The sequence below is a fragment of the Bos taurus genome, chromosome 5 (assembly GCF_002263795.3).
Source record: "Bos taurus isolate L1 Dominette 01449 registration number 42190680 breed Hereford chromosome 5, ARS-UCD2.0, whole genome shotgun sequence".
In the NCBI taxonomy this organism is placed as follows: domain Eukaryota; kingdom Metazoa; phylum Chordata; class Mammalia; order Artiodactyla; family Bovidae; genus Bos; species Bos taurus.
Window position 1 is genome coordinate 36,496,912 of NC_037332.1, and position 20,101 is coordinate 36,517,012.

Here is a 20,101-nt window from a genome sequence, read left to right on the forward strand (position 1 = left end):
AATTCTTCCTCAGTAACAAGCGAGGATGAGATGGCTGAATGGCATTACTGATGCAATGGACATGAGCTGGGGCAAAATCCAGGAGATGGTGAGGGACAAGGAGGCCTGGCATGCTGCAGTCCATGGGGTCATGAAGAGTCAGACATGACTGAACAACAAAACCAACAAGAATAACAAGCTGATAAACTAACAAGAGAGTTGAAATAAGCAACTACGAACAATGATCACAGAACACCTGGTAAGTGTGTCAAATCAATGTCAATTCTAGACAGATGATAACGCATTCCCATAGAGTAATAAGGATGCAACAGAATAATAAGGAGATCAAACCAGTCAATCCTAAAGGAAATCAGTCCTGAATATTCATTGGAAGGACTGATGCTGAAGCTTCACCTCCAATACTCTGGCCACCTGATGTGAAGAACTAACTCAATGGAAAAGTCCCTGATGCTGGGGAAAGATTGATAGTGGGAGGAGAATGGGATGACAGAGGATGAGATGGCTAGATGGCATCACCAACTCGATGGACATGAGTTTGAGTAAGCTCTGGGAGTTGGTGATGGACAGGGAAGCCTGGCGTGCCACAGTCCATGGAGTCTCAAAGAGTTGGACACGACTGAGTGACTGAACTGAACTGAATAAGGATGCAAACTTAAGTATGGTTTTCATTATTGTTTTAAAATTTTATCAATTTAACCAACACTAGAGGTAAACCTGTGACAACTGAGACACACTGTACTCTTTTACCTTTATATTAATACTATCAAAACTAAGTAATGTGCAGCCAGTAGTATTAAAAGCAGCCACCTGAGTCTTGCTGCTCTACTGCCTCTGGCTAAATAAGTCTGCTCTCTCTCAATCTCCCTCCCTTTCCCCTTTTCTGTCTCTCTCACCAGCCTCCCTCCCTAGGTCAGCCCTCTTGACCAGACTCAGTCTTCATTTGCAGCTTTCCTTCTCACCAGTCCATTCCAGGCAACCAGCTCTGCACCTCCCTCCCAGCCTTAGTAATTAATTGTGCTATTATTGTGAATTAAATGTACAAGCAAGTCAATGTTTAGCCTAATTAAGAGTGAAGCCAACAAATTATGTAAAGCACCACTCCAGCAGAATTTGCATTCAGCCTTATATTAGTAGCCAATCAGGCTTTTCAGCTATTGATTCAAGCACTTCCAGACTTCCTTAAAAGCCTCGTACAGCTAGGCCTTCTCCCCACCCCAGCTCCTCAACCTTACACCAGGCCTCCATCCTTTACCCATCCCTAAATTCAATGTTTTATTACATACCACTGAAAGGAGTCTCAGAGCTCTTTTTTCATTTACTACAGTTTAAATGGATAGCTTTGCACTTAATAATTTTGTCAGTTTAGGTTATAGGAAAACTGTATTGTTTAACATTATTAAAGACTATTTAAATTTTTTCTTGTCATTTGATCAAAATAAATTAATCACCTTTCAAAACAGATAAACAAACTCACAAAAATACTCCTTCCACAGCATGCAGCTACCAGTAGGTCTCCCAACTTTGTATTTGAAGAGCAAACGAAAACCACAGTTCTTAACAATAAAAACATGTAGCAGGGCTCCTACTTCTAGACTACTGGTGACTAGAAAGAAGTCTGACTAAGGAAACTAAAAGCTTTAGTGAAGGTTTTAAAAATAGTGAATTTAGTAAAGAAAAAAGTACTGCCTGGAGTAAAAAATTTCACCCTGATTTTTTATATTGGGCTGCAACCTACATCCCTGGCAACAGAAGCTGAGTCTTTTCTGATGCAGTGTATGCACACCCTAATGTACCAGAGTATGATCATTCTTAAAAAAAAAAAAAGGATAAGAGGGTGACAGGCAAAAGCCTCGGGCAGCTGCACACGTGGACTATCCAAAGCATTATTAGATCTTGAATGATTTCATGCAACCTACAGACAAGTCTAGGCTAGTCTCTCACTCGTTTCTCTGATTCATCCTTGCTTGCTTCTGCTGCCCTCTCTATACATACAAGCCATTCATCTTGGATTTTAAAATAGTGTCCATTTTAAATATTCTCTCCTGTCACCTCCCCTCAACCAATTACTCTTACCACATCCCCCTCACGGACAGTACTCACCGTGCTCATTCAGTGAGTACTCCAGATAAGTTCTTACTAAAATGTAAAGAAAGAAAACAGAAGAGAGAGACAAAGTCTCTTCCACTGTCATCACACCCACCACCTAATTCTTACCTCCATTTTCTAAATTGCCTGAATTACTTTGTCTTATTTCTCAAATTCTGTCAGTGTAATACTTAACACATATTAACATATTAATTAATAAATGTAAAACTCCCCAGGAAAAGGTTCTGTATCAGGAAAAATAAAACATTTCTTCGTGATTAACACTAGAAAAGATCAGCTTCTTCATATCCTGTCCTAAATACTATGTACTCTTTGGACACTTATTAGTTCATGGAGGAATTTTTTATCAGTAAGTCAAGTGTCTCATTTCTTCAGTGCTAAACACAATATTTACCCTTGTAACACTAGAATAAGTCCATAAACACAGAAGTGTATGTGTTCACTGAGATGTTTATATGCACTATATTTAAACCTGCTTTAGAACATAGAAGGGGCCAAACACATCACAAAATAGGTACTTATAAGAGAGCTCACTATGTGGATTTCTTAAAATGGCCATTAACCACTGAGAGGGCAAATATTTCAACACCAAGTTTCAAAAATTCAGAAGGAGGAGGAGACTTCTTTTCAAAGGAGTAAACCTGCTTGTGATACATTGAAAACAGGCAGTGAGTGATGAAAACATGCCCTTTGCTGCCATCAAGTGGTCCTTTTTGGAATCTTTTTCTATATAAGCCTTAAAGAAATGGCAACCCACTCCAGTATTCTCGCCTGGAGAATGCCATAGACAGAGGAGCCTGGCAGGCTACGGTCCATAGGGTCGCAAGAGTCAGACACGACTTAGTGCACTGTCTCAGCTCAGTTCAGTCACTCAGGCATGGGGTTGCATGTCATGCAACCCCATGGCCTGCAGCATACCAGGCCTCCCGCTCCATCACCAATTGCTGGAGTTTACTCAAAACTCATGTCCATAGAGTCAGTGATGCCATCCACATCTCATCCTCTGTCCTCCCCTTCTTCCGCCTTCAATCTTTCCCAGCATCAGGGTCTTTTCAAATGAGTCAGTTCTTCGCATCAGGTGGCCAAAGTATTGGAGTTTCAGCTTCAGCATCAGTCCTTCCAATGAATATTCAGGACTCATTTCCTTTAGGATGGACTGGTTGGATCTCCTTGCAGTCGGGGAACTCTCAACAGTCTTCAACAACACAGTTCAAAAGCATCAATTCTTCGGTGCTCAGCTTTCTTTATAGACCAACTCTCACATCCATATATGACTACTGGAAAAACCATAGCTTTGACTAGACAGACCTTTGCTGGCAAAGTAATGCCTCTGTTTTTTAATATGCTGTCTAGGTTGGTCATAGCTTTTCTTCCAAGGAGCAAGTGTCTTTTAATTTCATGGCTATAGTCATCATCTGCAGTGATTTTTGGAGCCCAAAAATATATAAGCCTCAATCTCGGTGCAAATGCTTTGCTTTCCCACCAGTTCATTTCTTACACATTACACATGTGGAAGAAAAGCAATGACAAACCTAAATAGTGTATTAAAAAGCAGAGACATCGCTTTATAGACAAAGGTTCATATAGTCAAGAGTTCATATAGTCATATAGGCAAGAGGAGAAAGGGTCAACAGAGGATGAGATGGTTGGATGGCATCACCAACTCAATGGACATGAGTCTGAGCAAACTCTGGGAGATACTGAAGGACAGGGAAGCCTGGCATGCTGTAGTCCATGGGGTCACAAAGAGTCAGACTGAGCGACTGAACAGCAACACATGTGTTAGCCTTTGAGGGGTCTGAAAAAACCAGGTAATCATTCCGTAAATTAGGGCTTAATAGTTTCCATTCTAAAAAAATTCCATTAGTAAGAAGCTCTTCAGAAAGACAACATTAAAAGGGATTTGAAGTGTCCAAACACCGAAAACCCTTTCCAGCCCTACATGACTCAGTTTCTACTAGTGAGGCCCTCAATCTGGACTGGGAGCACAGCCCTCCATTTCTGCCCACAGAGAATTTCTAATAGATTGGCTTTGACACACCTAATGAACACAAGCAATTTAAAAAATTGGAGAGAGATTCATTTGGAATCATTTTTAATCAAGTCCTATAACTCCAGGAGAAAATGGTTTCCTGTTTCTTTCCTATCGGTGTCTCACTGCCTTGAGGCTTTAGTCTCGTACGTAAAGAAGGCAGCACACCGTGGAATGTGATTACTACATAACCTTAATTTTAACTTGGTTGATTGCTCTGCCCCTTTTTCTTTGAGCATCTTCGTGTTTCTCTCCCAAGAGATAGTTAATTAAATACACAGTTGAATGAAAGGAGAAAGGATAATTGCTATTTTTAAAACATGGCACAATGCCATGGCCGCAGCCCCTTCATTTCTGAGAACAACAGCATTCATCTTAGAGTATTGGTTCTCTTGATTGGAACATGTAGCAGTATGATTTTGGTTATGAAACGAAAAGCCCCAGTAAATCAAAGTGGACACAATTTGAGGAGAGAGGGAATTAAATCGCTCTGTATAAGCAAACAGAAGCATTCTGGAAGTTTTTTGTGGGTGGGGAGGTGCTCCAGAGAGAAGCAGAAACTTTAAACTGGGAGAAAAGAGCAGCCAGGGAGATTTGGCGGGTGTTCTGAATCCAAAAGAAAATGTATGAGAAAACCACAAATCACACCTATGGCTATGAGTTCTTGGAAGATTTTCTGTGTTCCACCTGTTAGGTAGGTAGAATAGGGAAAAGGAATCCAAAATGGCAGTGGCTAAAAGACAAGGAAGGTCAAAGGAAGGTCAGAGGACCAGAGTGAAAACTTCAAGCAGAACAAACAGCACTCCTGGCTAAGCCCAATTTGCATAGGGCAGGCCCAGGTGGAGGAAAAAACATATAAAAGAAGGAGCCAAAGCGCTTTCTCTCGGACTCTCTCTCCCGCGTGCATGCGCTCTCTCTCTCTCTCTTTCTCTCTCTCACTCTCTCTCTCACTCTCTCTCCTTCCCTCCCCATGCACTCCTCCACTCTCTTCTCTTCAAGTCTTGGATTCTCCTGCTATCTTCTAAATAAAATAGAGCTGTAACACTGATTTGCCTAAGAGCTGTAGCACGGTTTGTCCAAGACCCAAGAGCTGTGACGCACCGAGGGCTTTAATGTCCGTCGCTCCAAATCTTTGTTGTGACGAGACAAAGAACCGAGGAACATACACTCGCGTGACACACCCAAGGCCTGCTCTAAATCAAACTTCCTAGATGCTCCCTATGCCAGTGGTTATGTGTTTCCAGCCCATCCTTTTTCTCAGAGGCAGCTTGCAGGACCATCTAATGTGGAGGATTCCATTTCAGTTTCTCACTTATACGACCCAAGTCCCTTGTTTCTAATCCTGACATGAAAGTTAAAACTCAAGTCCTTAAGTCACTGCCTCAGTGTCACTTCATAGACTCACTGTCTTGGTGTTCAGATCCTTCTTTATTATTGGCCTCAGGGTTTTTCTTTATCTTTGGGTAAGCTCAACTATGCACTTATAAAGAGTTTATCAGGGTGTGGGGAAAACTGGACAGCTACAAGCAAAAAAATAAAAGGGGACTACTTTCCCAAACCATACACAAAAACTCAAAATGGATTAAAGACTTAAACGTAAGACCTGAGACCATAAAACTCCCAGAAGAAAACATAGGCAGTATGTTCATTTATATAAATCTTAGCAATTTTTTTTTTTTATCTATCTCCTTAGGCAAGGGAAATAAAAGTGAAAATAAACAAATGGGACTACATCAAACTATGAAACTTTTGTACAGGGAAGGAAACTATCAACAAAATGAAAAGGCCACCTACTGAATAGAAGATATGTGCAAACAATATATTTGATAAAGGGTCAATATTCAAAATATACAAAGAACTCCTATAACTCAACATTAAAAAAAAAAAAAATTAACAATGGGCAAAGGACCAGAATACACATTTGGTCTCTAAAGACACACAGATGACCAATAGGCATGTGAAAAGATGCTCAACATCACTAATCATCAGAGAAACACAAATAAAAACCACAAAAAGATACCATCTCACACCTGTCAGAATGGCTATCATCAAAAAGACAATAAATATCAAGTGTTGATGAGGAAGTGAAGAAAAGGGAACCCTTGTGCACTGTTGGTGGGAATGTAAATTGGTGCCACAATGAAAAACAGTATGGAGGTTCCTCAAAAAACAATTAAACTAGAACCCACTCCAGTGTTCTTGCCTGGAGAATCCCAGGGACGGTGGAGCCTGGTGGACTGCCATCTCTGGGGTTGCACAGAGTCGGACACAACTGAAGTGACTTAGCAGCAGCAACCATATGATCTAGCATTATTACTTCTGGGTATCTATACCCCAAAAATAAAAACACTAATTTGAAAAGACATATGCACCCCTATCGAAGAAGGCAATGGCACCCCATTCCAGTACTCTTGCCTGGAAAATCCCATGGATGGAGGAGCCTGGTAGGCTGCAGTCCATGGGATCATGAAGAGTCGGGCACGACTGAGCGACTTCACTGTCACTTTTCACTTTCATGCATTGGAGAAGGAAATGGCAACCCACTCCAGTGTTCTTACCTGGAGAATCCCAGGGACGGGGGAGACTGGTGGGTTGCTGTCTATGGGGTCGAACAGAGTCAGACACAACTGAAGTGACTTAGCAGCAGCGGCAGCATGCACCCCTATAGTCATTGCCCAGCATTATTTATAATAGCCAATATATGGAAAGAACCTAAATATCCATCCACATATGAATGGATAAAGAAGATGTGGTATTACATATACAATGGAATATTAATCTTAATAAAATAAATGGAACTTTGCCACTGCAACAAAATGGATGGATCTAGAGGGTATTGCACTAAGGGAAATGAGTCACAGAAAGTAAAACACTGAATGATCTCACTTTCATGTGCAATCTAAAAAACAAAACAAAGACACAAGAAAATAAAGTGAAGACAGTTACAGAGAAAACAATAGGTGTTTGTCAGAGGGGAGGGAGGTGATGGGATTGAAATAGATGAAGGAGATTAAGAGGTACAAACTTCCAGTTATAAAATAAATATGCCACAAATATGTAATATAAAGCATAAGGAATATGGTCAATAATACTGTAATAACTCTATATGGGGACAGATGTTACTAGACTTATCATGGTGATCATTTCATAATGTATGCAAATGCCAAATCATTTAGGCAGTACATCTGAAACTGATATAATATTATCCACCAATCATATTTGAATCAGTCAGTGTTAATCACATATAAAAAATAAAAATAAATAATATGAAATGAGAGGGGGAGAAGTCTAAGGCAGTACTGTATTTTTAAGCATCTCTAAATGTCTTTTAGGAGGAGAAGTTTCAGGTTAGCTAGTCGGCAACCTTGTAAAAAGGAAATTGTTTATAGAATGTCTAGATGTAAAACTCTGCCCAGGCTGAGAGCCTTCTCTGCAGCAGAACCCTCACCTACAATCTCACACATTAATGGAAGATAAACTTAGTTTCATCTTGGTGACTTAAAGAATAAAGAGGTTACCACAGCAGCACTTTGGCAGCAGGAGGTACGGAGCAGTGAAAGCAGAATAATCAAAGATTAGAGGAATAGGGATTGTCTGAACCTGGGTCCCTTTAGCCCATCTCTAACTCTCCTTTTACCCCCTTCATCTCATCACCTCTCAGCTTAGCTCCCCACAGGCAGCTGAAGCCATGAGTGAGTATATATATATATACCTCAGGGAATTCGTTGCAATCAGAACTCTAGAAGCAGGCAACTTGACTCTTATCAAGTAAGCTGTGGCTAAAACTATTGAAGTTCTGATCAGTTAAATCTAGGGATTTTGTTCTTGGTAACAAGGGATCAAGGGACTCTGGTTGAGCCTAAATTTACAATCAATTGTAAAATTGGGGTAGGGGGAGGAGGAAAAAAGCAAATCATTCTAGGGAAACATCTTTTTTTCCTGTCTTAAATCCTAAATTCACTCTTTGTAGGCCTAACAGCTTCTGTTCTAGAAAGGAGTTCTAAACTACATCAACAAAAGTTTAGCCTTCATAGAAAATCCTTGAAGTCCTTTTTGGAATGGTTCTAAACCAATATTCCTAGAAAGATCTAAAGACCAGTACACATAGGAATCCTCAATGCAAATCAGATACAGGGTAAATAATCCTGAATTCCTCTCTACCACCAGCAATCCTCTGATAGAAAATCTGTCAATCATGATATCTCTGAGCCTGCTATCCTTCCTGTACCCTCTGGCTCCATCATTCCCTGCTTTAAACAGGAGAAGCAATGCCTCAGATAACATGGAGCATCTACCTCAAAGGCACAGTGGTATCCACCCGCTCTGAGAACTGATTTTCCTCAAGGTTTGCAGTCCTACATTGAAGCACTCACTAGTTCAAATGACATGTGTCAAAATAATTAATAATGTATCTTTTATAAATGGAGATTTAATTTTTTAATCTGCAGAAATAAACCATTTTTCCTTTGGTTGGACTTCTTTTTCAGTGGTACCATTAAAAACGTCCTCTCAAGAAAAGATCCTTTTCAACAAAGATGCAGCCTATTGGTGAAGAAGAGTTCAAGAATTACAGAAGAATATGAAATACTATATTTAGTCTGAGAATAAAAGACAATCACCTTCCATTTTACTTAGATAGATACATATAAAAAATTCTAAACTATTCTCTTCCTGCACATACCTACTACTTCTTTCAATTTTCAAATTCCGTTTGAATGATAAAAATACGAAGAAAAAAGGTTCCATATGGTGTTGGAACAACAGGATCAACCATCCCTCAAATGTGTGCTAACCTTAGGGCAGGCTGTATTACTAGAATTCACTAGTTAATGGCTCAACACCTTCTCTATTATTGCTTGAGTGATGAAACCTCTCTGGTCCTCAGTTTCTTGATCTGTAAAATGGAGATAATAAAAAAATACCTATTTCAGAGGGGCCTTGTGAGGTCTGAAACAATTCAGGTCTGTTACTGAATGGTCAATTCTTGCTAGCTCTCACTAAAATTAGCTTTATTATTAGCTATGGAATGCTTTACAATGTGCCAGGGAATCTGCATTGCTGCATTTACTACTTTTAAATCTGCTTCTTTCTTCAGAATAAGCACTTCTGATTATCACAGACCTCATTTAGTTCCATTTAAAAAAAAAAAAAAGAGTAGAATCAAGTGAAAAGTCAACTTCTAAGAAAAGGATATATTTTACATACAAATGGTATTTAATATTTTATTTCCAGCAACAGCTTAGAAAGAGTAAGTTTTACATGGATCCCCTCCACTTCTGGCCCCAGGGATGAGAAGGCACAATTCTCTTCAGACTTTTTTTTTTTTAACTTATTTTGTATTGGGGTTAGCCAATTAACTAACAGTATTGTGACAGTTTCAGGAGAACAGTGAAGGGACTCAGCCATACATATACATGTATCCATTCAGAGACTTTCAGCTGTGTTAGGTAATTCCAAGAACACCATTACCCGTTTCATTACACAGGTACTGCTCTAAGGCTGAGGCTTATTCTGACTAGCCATGGGTTAGAATCTGCAATTCCGCTATTTAAAAATAGACCCAGTAGGAATGGCATCATTTGAAGCCCACGAAATAACTAACAGATGATGGGTTTTAATAGCTTCCTAAAGCCTGAGTGTTTGATCTATTAAACAATCACATTCTTGAATTTACCACTTGTGAGTATGGACTAAAGTATAAATCTTGTGAAATACCTGCTTTTCCTTGACTATTCATCTCCTTTAATGGTGCGGGGAAAAACTAATAAAGTTTTAATTGAGCTATCCCTCTCAGCATTGAAGAGTGGTGGCTAAAATCTATACATAACATCAAAACAATTGCACTATAGAATTGGTCGACAGAAGTGCTTTTACTACATTTAGAAGAAAAGGGTATTAGCTGGCTTTCCAATCTATCAGGGAGAATAGATCAAAACTTTCCTTAGGAACTGTTTCAGTGCACAACAAATATCTAAGGTGGTTTCTTATTGTCACTAATCTAATTCTTAACGCTGTAAATTAAGCCATTCTCCTGTATTGTGCCCTTAAAACTTAAAAAGAGCAAACCAATAATTGGAGAAGTGTAAAAAAAATCTACAATCTACCTGTTAGCACATCTTCATGCCATGGTGATTTGATTAGTGATTTGATAAGTATAGATTACAACCCTGGACTTAATACACAGTGGCCCACTTTTAAAATGGCCCATTTATAACAAAGGTCTCTCTGTTGGAACTGCCAGAGAGTTAAAAAAAAAAAAATGCCACCACTATAAAAAACTTTTTTTTAGCCATGCATTGTAGAGCACTGAAATTGTAAGAGACCTTCATGGAGACCTTCATTTCAGCACAGTTCTACTGATTGTGTGACTATAAACAAGTCAAGATTTCCTGATTCTCATACTCTGTCACTATAGTAAGATGACTGCCTGCTCTCAAACTACCCTAAGAGAAGACCTAAAGAATAAGGGACACAATATAAGTATTATAAAATGCTATAAGCTTCTTGGAGAAAAGACTCTAAATGTCTTAAGTAAGAAAAATTCATAAATATCTTTTAAGATAGAATATTTGTAATGAAGATTCAGGCTACCACAAACTAAAAAATTATTGAATTCTTACGAGTTTCAAATATAACACTCACCACAGGAGAAAGGGGAAAGATAACCTACCCCATTGTCCCATCCATTAGAAGAATCGTGTTGTATATGTGAGAAAAGATGAAGAGAAAGAGAATTGTGCTGAAGAACATTGTCATCCATGATCCATGATCCTCACGAAACATTTTTAACCGGAGCAACTGACCTGCAATATAATTATTATTGGATATCAGTATACATTGCAACTCAAAATACATACAGCATTGTTTTATTTTAATTAATTTCTTTTATCTCACTAATATTCTGAAGTCTTTGCCCCTAGCACTTGTCTTACAGGAGAAACTACTACCTAAGATCCTTATTGCTCTTTTGTAAATAAATGATGAAGTCCATGACAATCTCCACCTCATCATCCTAGAGCAAATACTAGCATGAAAATCTAGTGTACAGAGAGCACTCATTATGCTGGCATGAAAATAAGATTAATTAGAATACTTACCTTATATTTTTTACTTCAGAAATATGTTTTTGGTTCATTTACTGAAACTACTTAAGTAAGGCGAATGGTAAAGATGTTACATAAATTCTTAATTCCCTTTTGTTCCCACAGGCCCATTCCCAGTACTGGTCAGATGATAGGCAAACTTCACTTATGATAAAGTACATGAATATGCGAATGGTAAAAATGAAGTCTCTATCATAAGAGTCAGAAGGCTTATTAGCCTTGCTGCTGCTGCTGCTGCTAAGTCGCTTCAGTCGTGTACAACCCTGTGCAACCCCAAGACAACAGCCTACCAGGCTCCTCCATCCATGGGATTTTCCAGGCAAGAGTACTGGAGTGGGGTGCCATTGCCTTCTCCTTAATAGCCTTACTCGTACCTAAAATATCCATTTCACCTACAGGCTGGTGCACAAGTGTGTGTGGTGTGTGGGGTCTGGTAGCATGTACACGTGTTATGGAGTCAGTGTGGTTCCCAGCAAAACATGATTTCTAACCATGCCTAATATTCACTTACAAAGATAATTACTAAAAATGGAGAGAATGGTCTATTAATCTATGGCAAAGGAGGCAAAACCACACAATGGAGAAAAGACAGTCTCTTCAATAAGTGGTGTCTGGAAAACTGGATAGCTACACATAAAAGAATGAAATCAGAACACTCCCTAACACTGTACACAGAAGTAACTTCAAAATGGATTAAAGATCAATATGTGGAGCTGGAAACCATAAAACTCCTAAAGGAAAGCACAGGCAGAATACTGTTTGACTAAAATTGTAGCAATTTTGGATGTGTCTCTTAAAGTGAAGGAAATAAAAGCAAAAATAAAAAATGGGACCTAATTAAAGTTAAAAGCTTTTGCACAGATAAAAGGTGATGGTGGTGCAGTCACTATGTCCTGTCCGACTCTTGTGACCCCACAGCCTGTTAGGCTCCTATGTCCCTGGGATTTCCCAGGCAAGAATCCTAGAGTGGGTTGCTGTTTCCTTCTTCAGGGGATCTTCCAGACCCAGGGATCGAATCCAGATCTCCTGTATTACAGGTAGAATCTTAACTGACTGAGCCAAAGGTAACCACCAACAAAACAAAATGACAACTTGGGAGAAAACATTTGCAAATGATATGACTGACAGTGAGTTAATATCCAAAATACATAAACAGCTCAAACAAGTGGACATCAAAAATTAGTAAATAAATAACCTGATTTAAAAACAGGCAGAACACCTGAATAGATATTTTTCCAAAGAAGACATGCTGATAGCCAACAGACACATGAAAAACTGCTCAGTATCACTTATCATCAGGGAAATGCAAGTCAAAACTAAAATGAGATATCATCTCACATCTATCACAATGGCTATTATTAAAAAGAAGACAAATGACAAATGCTGGCAGGGATGTGGAGAAAAGTGAACCCCTTTACACTACTGGTGGGAATGTAAACTGGTACAGCCACTGTGGAAAACAGTATGGAGGTTTCTCAAAAAACTAAAAATGGAACTACCATTTGACTCAGCAATTCCACTCCTGGGTATACAACCAAATGAGCCAAAAAACACTAATTCAAAAACATAATACATGAATCCCAATGTTCATAGTAACATTATTTGCAATTGTTAAGATATGGAAAAAAACCTAAGTGTCCATCAACATATGAATACACACACACACATACACACACACACAAAGGAATAAGGCCATAATGAAGAATGAAATTTTGCCATTTGCAAAAACATGGATGAACTTGGAGGGTATTACACTAAATAAAAGTTAGACCAAAAGATAAATACTGTATGATATCAGTTATATGTAGAGTCTAAAAAATAAAACAACCTAGTAAACATAATAACAATGAAAAAAGCAGACCCACAGATAAAACAAACTAGTAGTCACCAGTGAGAAGGAAAGGGGAGGGATTAAGAGGTACAAACTATTATGTATAAAATAAGCTACAGGATATACTGTACAACACAGGGAATGTACCCAACATTTTATAACATCCATAAGTGGAGTATAACCTTTAAACACTGTGAAACACTACATTTTATACCTATAACATATAATACTCTACATCAACCACACTTCAATAAAAAAAGAAAAAAATGTTAAAATGCAAATACTTCAAGGAGGAAAATGTATTAAGATGAATACTAAAGTAAAAACTACTGGTATCATAAATAGGCCAGATAAATATTTTGATTTATGATAAAGAGAACTGAGAGCACTCATATCCTGAAAGGTAAGGAAGATTAAAAAAACAACAAGATTAAGAAAAAATAAACACAGGCCATCCTGGTTTCTCCTAAGAGGAAGTTTATCCAAATAATGAGAAAGAAGATGATGCACATATAGGAACTACAATTAAAATAGGGTAGGTCTGAAATCTTACAATAAAATTTCTCATGAGAGAAAACATTTCTTTTTGATGATATGTCAAAGCTATGGAGAAAATATGTATATTTCCATCTGGAAAATATCTCTCTAGGGACAGACAGTAGCTCTCACATAAGCTTCTGAGCATAGGAAGAAACCATCTTTTAAGATTTAACTAATTTTCCCTCATCCCTTTCTGTTATTAAAATAGCACTTTAGATTTCATTTGGAAACCATTCCAGGCAAGAGTGCTGGAGTGGGGTGCCATTGCCTTCTCTGAACAGAAACATTACCCCAGCTAAAACTTTAAATGGAGCAAATATGGGAGATTTGGTTACCTCATCTGGTTTCTTGGCCTGTACAAGAAAAGCAAAGGACAAATCTGAAAGTCAGAGGGAAAGTGAATTACAACTGAGAGAAGAATGTGGAAAATGTTCTACTGAAGCAAAGGATACTGATGCTGCAAATTACAGCATTATACAACTTGTGATAATTGAATCAATAATTATAGAAATCGAGGGAATTGCAAGTCTCCACACAACACCTTGTCGGGAATATTATAAATAGATATTAAACAGAGAATGCTTGAGAGTGAAAAATCCACGCCATAAATATCTTAAAGCAAACTGCAAAGAATATCATTCATTCTTTGAACAGATATTGAATGTGTGTTTTTTACATGCCAGCTGTGGATCAAGGTGCTAGAGGTACAGCTGTGAGCAAGGCAGGAAGATGTTCAAAGTCAACCGTCATTTGAGTAGTTAATGAAAATCTTATTTTAGACTGATGGACTCAGTGTTCCCTTTGCTGCAAGTCCTTCAGCCTTGATCTATTTATTTAATTCAGCAGTTGATATGTTGAAGAACTGCTAAGACTAGAAATTAGAGTTCTTTGAAATTAAAATGTGAATTTCTTTCTTAACATATGCATATGTCAAAAATTTCACTAATGGATATACTTTAAAAGTCAAATAATAATGCCGGTGACTCAAGAGTGCTTTGCAAATAAAATACAGTGGGTTAACTGTACATGACGACTGAAATAATAAAGAGTTAGTAAAATGAGAGATGTGCCAGGATCATTTATGCTGTCATTGCCGAACTCATTGCCTGGCACTAATTTCAGTCATTAGAGCCATTATAATGAAATGGCAGGTTAACACGACTTGCAATTCACTCGAAACACACAATAAAAGAACTTCAATATATGAAGGCCAGATCCAGAGTGACCCAAATGTTGAGTCAAATCATACTAAATAAAAAAATTTCCCATAAGCTACTTCAAGGTTAACTCATTGAGTGACCATCCTAATGCTAGAAATATGTATACACAGACTGTCATCAGCTGACTCCCCATCAATTTGATCAAACCAGGAACCTCAGAGTTACCTAAGGATGTCACATGGAAGTGAACTATCTCCACCCTGTGGTGTGACCACTCACACATTTGTTTTCCCTGGGACAGCAGTGGCTTGTGACTGTTGTCCTGGCATAATTATTAAGAGTGTCCCCTTCCTTTCTGTATTGGTTTGGATAATAAGTTATATGCCACCTTTCTTATAGGTAAAAGAATTGAGAATTTTTTAACACTCTTCTTTAGAGGAGATTCAGGGAGATACCTGAGTGAAAACAGTCAACTGAAATAAAAGACATCACTACGAGGGATATATCACTGACAAAGTGATAAATGACTTTTATTTTAATCCTATGTATATTTGTAAATCTTAGTGTATATTTATGTTACTAATAAAATGTGTCTTGGACTGTATGGGCCATCACCTTTGATATGGTCAAGGTAATTGGAAAACAAATCTTAAAACTATCAGCAGCATTAAAGTGGTACACAAGCCCATGCATTAGAAGAGAGGGTTGGAGGGCACAGTGATTGTTACAAATGTTGGTGCACAGTACTGAAATAGTCTAGAATCTCAGAATCTTTCCTGGAGATACAGTAGGTTTAGAACCACTAAGATTCATAAGATTCTAACAAGGATAATGACCTAAAAGCTAATTTTAAAATAGATGATGGCTCACACGAATTGTGGAAGATGGAAGTAGATAGGTGTAAGAGAATTTAGGGAGAAACTACTTTGTTTCTTGGCTTTTTTTGCTGCTGTGTTCTCATCAGCAAAAGAATAAAAAGGAACATTTGCTCTTTACCTCACAGCCAGACTTTGATGCTAAGTTCTGGGTCCCTTTTCTTTAGAAGTAGTTTTCAGCAGGAGGCCTTGAACAAAGAAATAAACTAAACAACCTCAGAGGAGAAGGACTAGAAGCATGTGTGCTTCCGGTTAAGAGATGGGGGTACTCCTGGGAAGTTGTTGAAGCAAGGTTGAGTGGCGGGCTTCTAGATTCAGAGAGGATACAAAGATTCTGGTCTCCAAGGTGGCAAAACCTCACTTAGGTTTGAGTCCATGGATGCTGGTGAAGGCCAAAGTATCAAGGGTCATGGCCTTGGAATTCAAGTAAAGATACTGAGCTGGCCTCAGGGGAAGAGCAACCAGTAGAGCAGTCACCCACTTTCATCAGGAACACAGCAACCTGGGTAGGATTCCAGCAGTCTGTTGGTGGAGGTCATCAAGAGGGCATGACATCTGGCTGACCCAGGAACAGAACCGGGGCAATGAGAGGTTCCTCATCCCCATTCCTGGACTTGGGATATATGCTGCCCACTGGTTCCCCGTGCTTGTATGCTAAGTCGCTTCAGTCATGTCCAACTCTTTGCGACCTCACAGACTGTAACCTGTCAGGCTCCTCTGTCCTTGGGATTCTCCAGGCAGGAATATCAGAGTGTGTTGCCATTTCCTCCTCCAAAGGGTCTTCTCAACCCAGGGATCGAACCTGCATCTCCTTCGGCTCCTGCACTGCAAGCAGACTCTTTACTGTTGAGCCACGGAGGAAGCCCACACTGTTCCCCTAACGGGAACCATTTCCAAGAACACAGTCTTAAGAGAGAAATGTGTTTTTGAGACCATCAGGATGGACTATGTGACTGAACCCATTGAAGACCTCTGATTCTGGTGTGTAGATGCAGAGATCTTCTGTCTTGCAACCACTCAAGACAAGCCTCACACATAAGTTCCTTTGCTTGCTAAGCCTACCAGTCTGAAGAAGTCTGCTTCATGCTTTGGTTTGTTCCTTCCCTCCTTGTACAGGGCCAGTTTCAGATTTCACCAGGAAGTTCCTGAGGTTGCAAACCTATACTCTTTTAGATGGCATCATTGTGCCAAAGACCATCACCCAAGCAGCAATAGTAGAGGGGAAGCTCAGGTTAATGCAGACTCAAGGATTTATTTCCAGCACCCAATAAGCCTTGGGACTGCTTTGAATTTTAGAGATAAAAAAGATGCTCTGAAAATTACCAATTCTGTACTCTCTGTTCACCTAAGTAGGAAGTCTGAGCAAGACACTTAATTTAGAGGAGAAAATGTGGCATTACGCATACTACCCTGACCAGGAAATATGAAAGGAGGCACTTTGCACAAGAAGATGCCAAACTGAAGCTAACACTATTATTCATTAAGTCTTCTGCTCCAAAATCTCCTATATACAATGTGTCAATTACATACATAATGTCTATGTGCAACTACTTAATGTATACACATATACATAAATATAATTTGCAGTTATTTAAAGGAATGTATTTAATTTGCTGCAGTCAAAATTCAGTCAAAGTCAGCACAGCAGGCGTTCTACATAACAGTACAAATATTTTATGTTGCCAGTAACAAAAACAATGGTTCCAAACCCTTGCTTTTTATCACTCAGAATACTTGGGCTTCTGATATACTCCCAAAATGGTGCTACAAAACATATGTTAAATAGATATCATTGTAAAATTTAAATAAATAAAATAGAAAACTAGTATCAGCTTAAATGATAATAAGTTGATCTCGCGGTTTTTCTCGAGTTGTGGTGGGAAGCTTAGGGTTTCTCTCAAGTTGTGACGGGGACCTCAGGGACCCGCTCGTGTTGCCTCCGAGAAGTCGGGTCTCTTCTTGCGTTGCGAGGGGCACGTCGGGATTCCTCTCGAGATGCTGCAGGCGAATAGGGCCGTGTCTCGAGTTCAGTTGGGAAATTCAGTGTACCTCTCCGGCGGTGACAGGGATCTCGGGCTTTTTATCAAGGTTCAACGAGGGAGTCAGGCCTCGTCTGGTGTCGAGGCATGGAACTCTGCATTCCTCGCGAGTTGTCCAAGGGTTGTCAGGGCTCCGGTTGAGTTCAGGAGGGAAATTTGGGCTTTTTCTAGAGGATCAGCACGGGAGACAGGCCTCCCATCCTGTTGTGTGGGGATACTTTGGCTTCCATTGGAGCCAGTGAAGGGGAATCAGGACTTATCTCGAGCTGAGGGGGCACTCGGTGTCCTTTTTCCTTGAAGCAGGATCGGCGGGGTTCCACTCGAGATTCAACAGGTGAGACAGGCTTCCTCTTGTGGTGTGAGGGGAAGTTGGGATTCCTCTTGAGTTGAAGCAGGAAATGGGCCCTCATCTGCAGATGAGATGGGAAACACGGTGCTCTTGTTTTGTGTGCCCCCTAGATTTATTTTATATTTGCCCAATAAAACCCCAGCTCTGACTCAGAGCTACAATTTGCTTTCTCCAATTTCAGTAAACTTATGCGGGAAAAGCTACACAAATGGGTTGATGCACTACTACAGAATCAAGATCTCCAACCTCTGCTGTTACCACAGCACTGCACATTAATACATCCATTTTAAATTACACCTCAAAGCTCCTACTAAGCCTCTTTCACTCTCAGAATGTGGCCTTAGTCTCAACCTCAAGAAAATATCACTACCACTAAATATGACTTCCTTCAACTTTCTTCCCACTCATGTACATCCATCCACTTATCCACTTTCTCTGCTATTCCTACTATATTCTTTTGTATTTTTCTGTGCTCTTCCTGCAAAAACATCACATGTACTTTTAAAACCATAGGCTCCCCTGTTTTGGTGCCTTGCTTCAGCAACCATCTTTTCTCTCCTTCTTGTGTCCAATCTCTCTCTCTGGGTTCTCTTCCCTCTGCCTCTTAAGCTTCTTAAGTGCATCCTAAAAACAGTGCTTTCTTGACCTCATGTCCTTAAACTACCATCCATTCAATTTCCCCTCTCATCCAGACTTCGAGAGAGTAATCTTCATCAGTCCCCCTCATGAGGGGGACACACAATGCAAGCACTATTGAAATTGTTCTGGCAAATGTTAATGGTCCCCACTACTGCCAAATATAGTAGAAATACACTGGCCTTTAACTTAAGGCTGCATCTGACACAGCAGTTATCCACTCTGTCCTTGCTGATACTCTACTTCTTTGGTTTCCCAAACACCAAACATTCCTTGTGCTCTTTCTACTTTCTTGTTTATTCTCATCAATTTGTGGGGCATCTCTTCCACCTGTCACATAAACAACAATGTTCCCCATGGTCTGTCCTCAGTCTTTCCCTTTGTCATATCCCTATAGAGTCTCATCCACTCTGTGGGTTTACTATCCAGTATCTCCAGCATAGACTTTTCCTCCTGAGCTTCAGACTGGAAGAACAATCTACCCGCTGTATTCCTGGATGTCCTACTGTCAATTCAAACTCAGTATACAAGAAAGAATCCAGGATGCCGTGGTGGGCCAGTGGCTAAGAATCTGCCTGCCAATGCAGGGGACATGGTTTCAATCCCCAGTCTGGAAAGATTTCACATGCCATGGGGCAACTGAACCCGTGCACCACACTCCTGAGCCCCCATGCCCAAATATGGAGCCCGTTCACCACCACCACTGAAGCTCACTCATCTCGAGCCTGTGCTCTGCAATACGAGAAGCAACTGAGACTGGAAAGCTGGTGCACCACAAGGAAGAGTAGCCCCCGCCTGCTTCAACTAGAGAGAGTCTGAGCACAGCAAGAAAGACCCAGCACGGACACAAAATAAATAAGTTAATTTAAAAATAAAAGAATTCAAAATTTCCACCTCTTGTCCCAACAACACAGTTTACCTATGACTCCAGTCTGATCTTTCCCATCCCTAAATCCACCCCTACTTCTGACTTCATCATCTTATCATTTTCAAAATGACAAGGTTAGATTCATTCTCGATTTTTGATTCCTGCACACCTTCCATTTCAATCAACAGTCTTATTATTTTATAAGCTTCAATGCATGCTCTTCTCCCATAATTTGTTGCAGTGGGACTGTGGCAAAAATCTGACTGATCTTCCTTACTCCAGCCTCTTTTCCCATCTCAATCCATCCACAATAGAGCTAACTAAAATATAACTATGGTCATACTACCCCTTCACTTTAAATCTTTCAGTGATCACTCCTCACCTAAAGAATAAAATTCCAGTTCCTTACCCTGGTATAGAAGGCACTGCTTGACTTGACCCAGGCTCATCTCTCCTCTCTCACCAGCTTTCCCTCTAGTTCCATCAACACTAAACAGACATCAGTTCCCTACGTTCATGCTGAACGCCCTGCTTGGGGTACTCTTCTTCCTCCATCACTTGA

At 39.6% G+C, this 20,101-nt stretch overlaps 1 protein-coding gene across 5 annotated transcripts in view; it reads right to left on the minus strand.

The window, feature by feature from the left end:
* Window positions 1-20,101, minus strand: part of TMEM117 (transmembrane protein 117) — a 610,272-nt gene that overhangs the window by 482,201 nt on the left and 107,970 nt on the right. For 3 of the 5 annotated variants that reach the window (XM_015471033.3, XM_015471034.3, NM_001101233.1), the window contains 1 exon segment: window positions 10,809-10,941. In XM_015471033.3, the coding sequence (XP_015326519.2) occupies window positions 10,809-10,941 (133 nt within the window). 5 annotated transcript variants of the gene reach the window in all.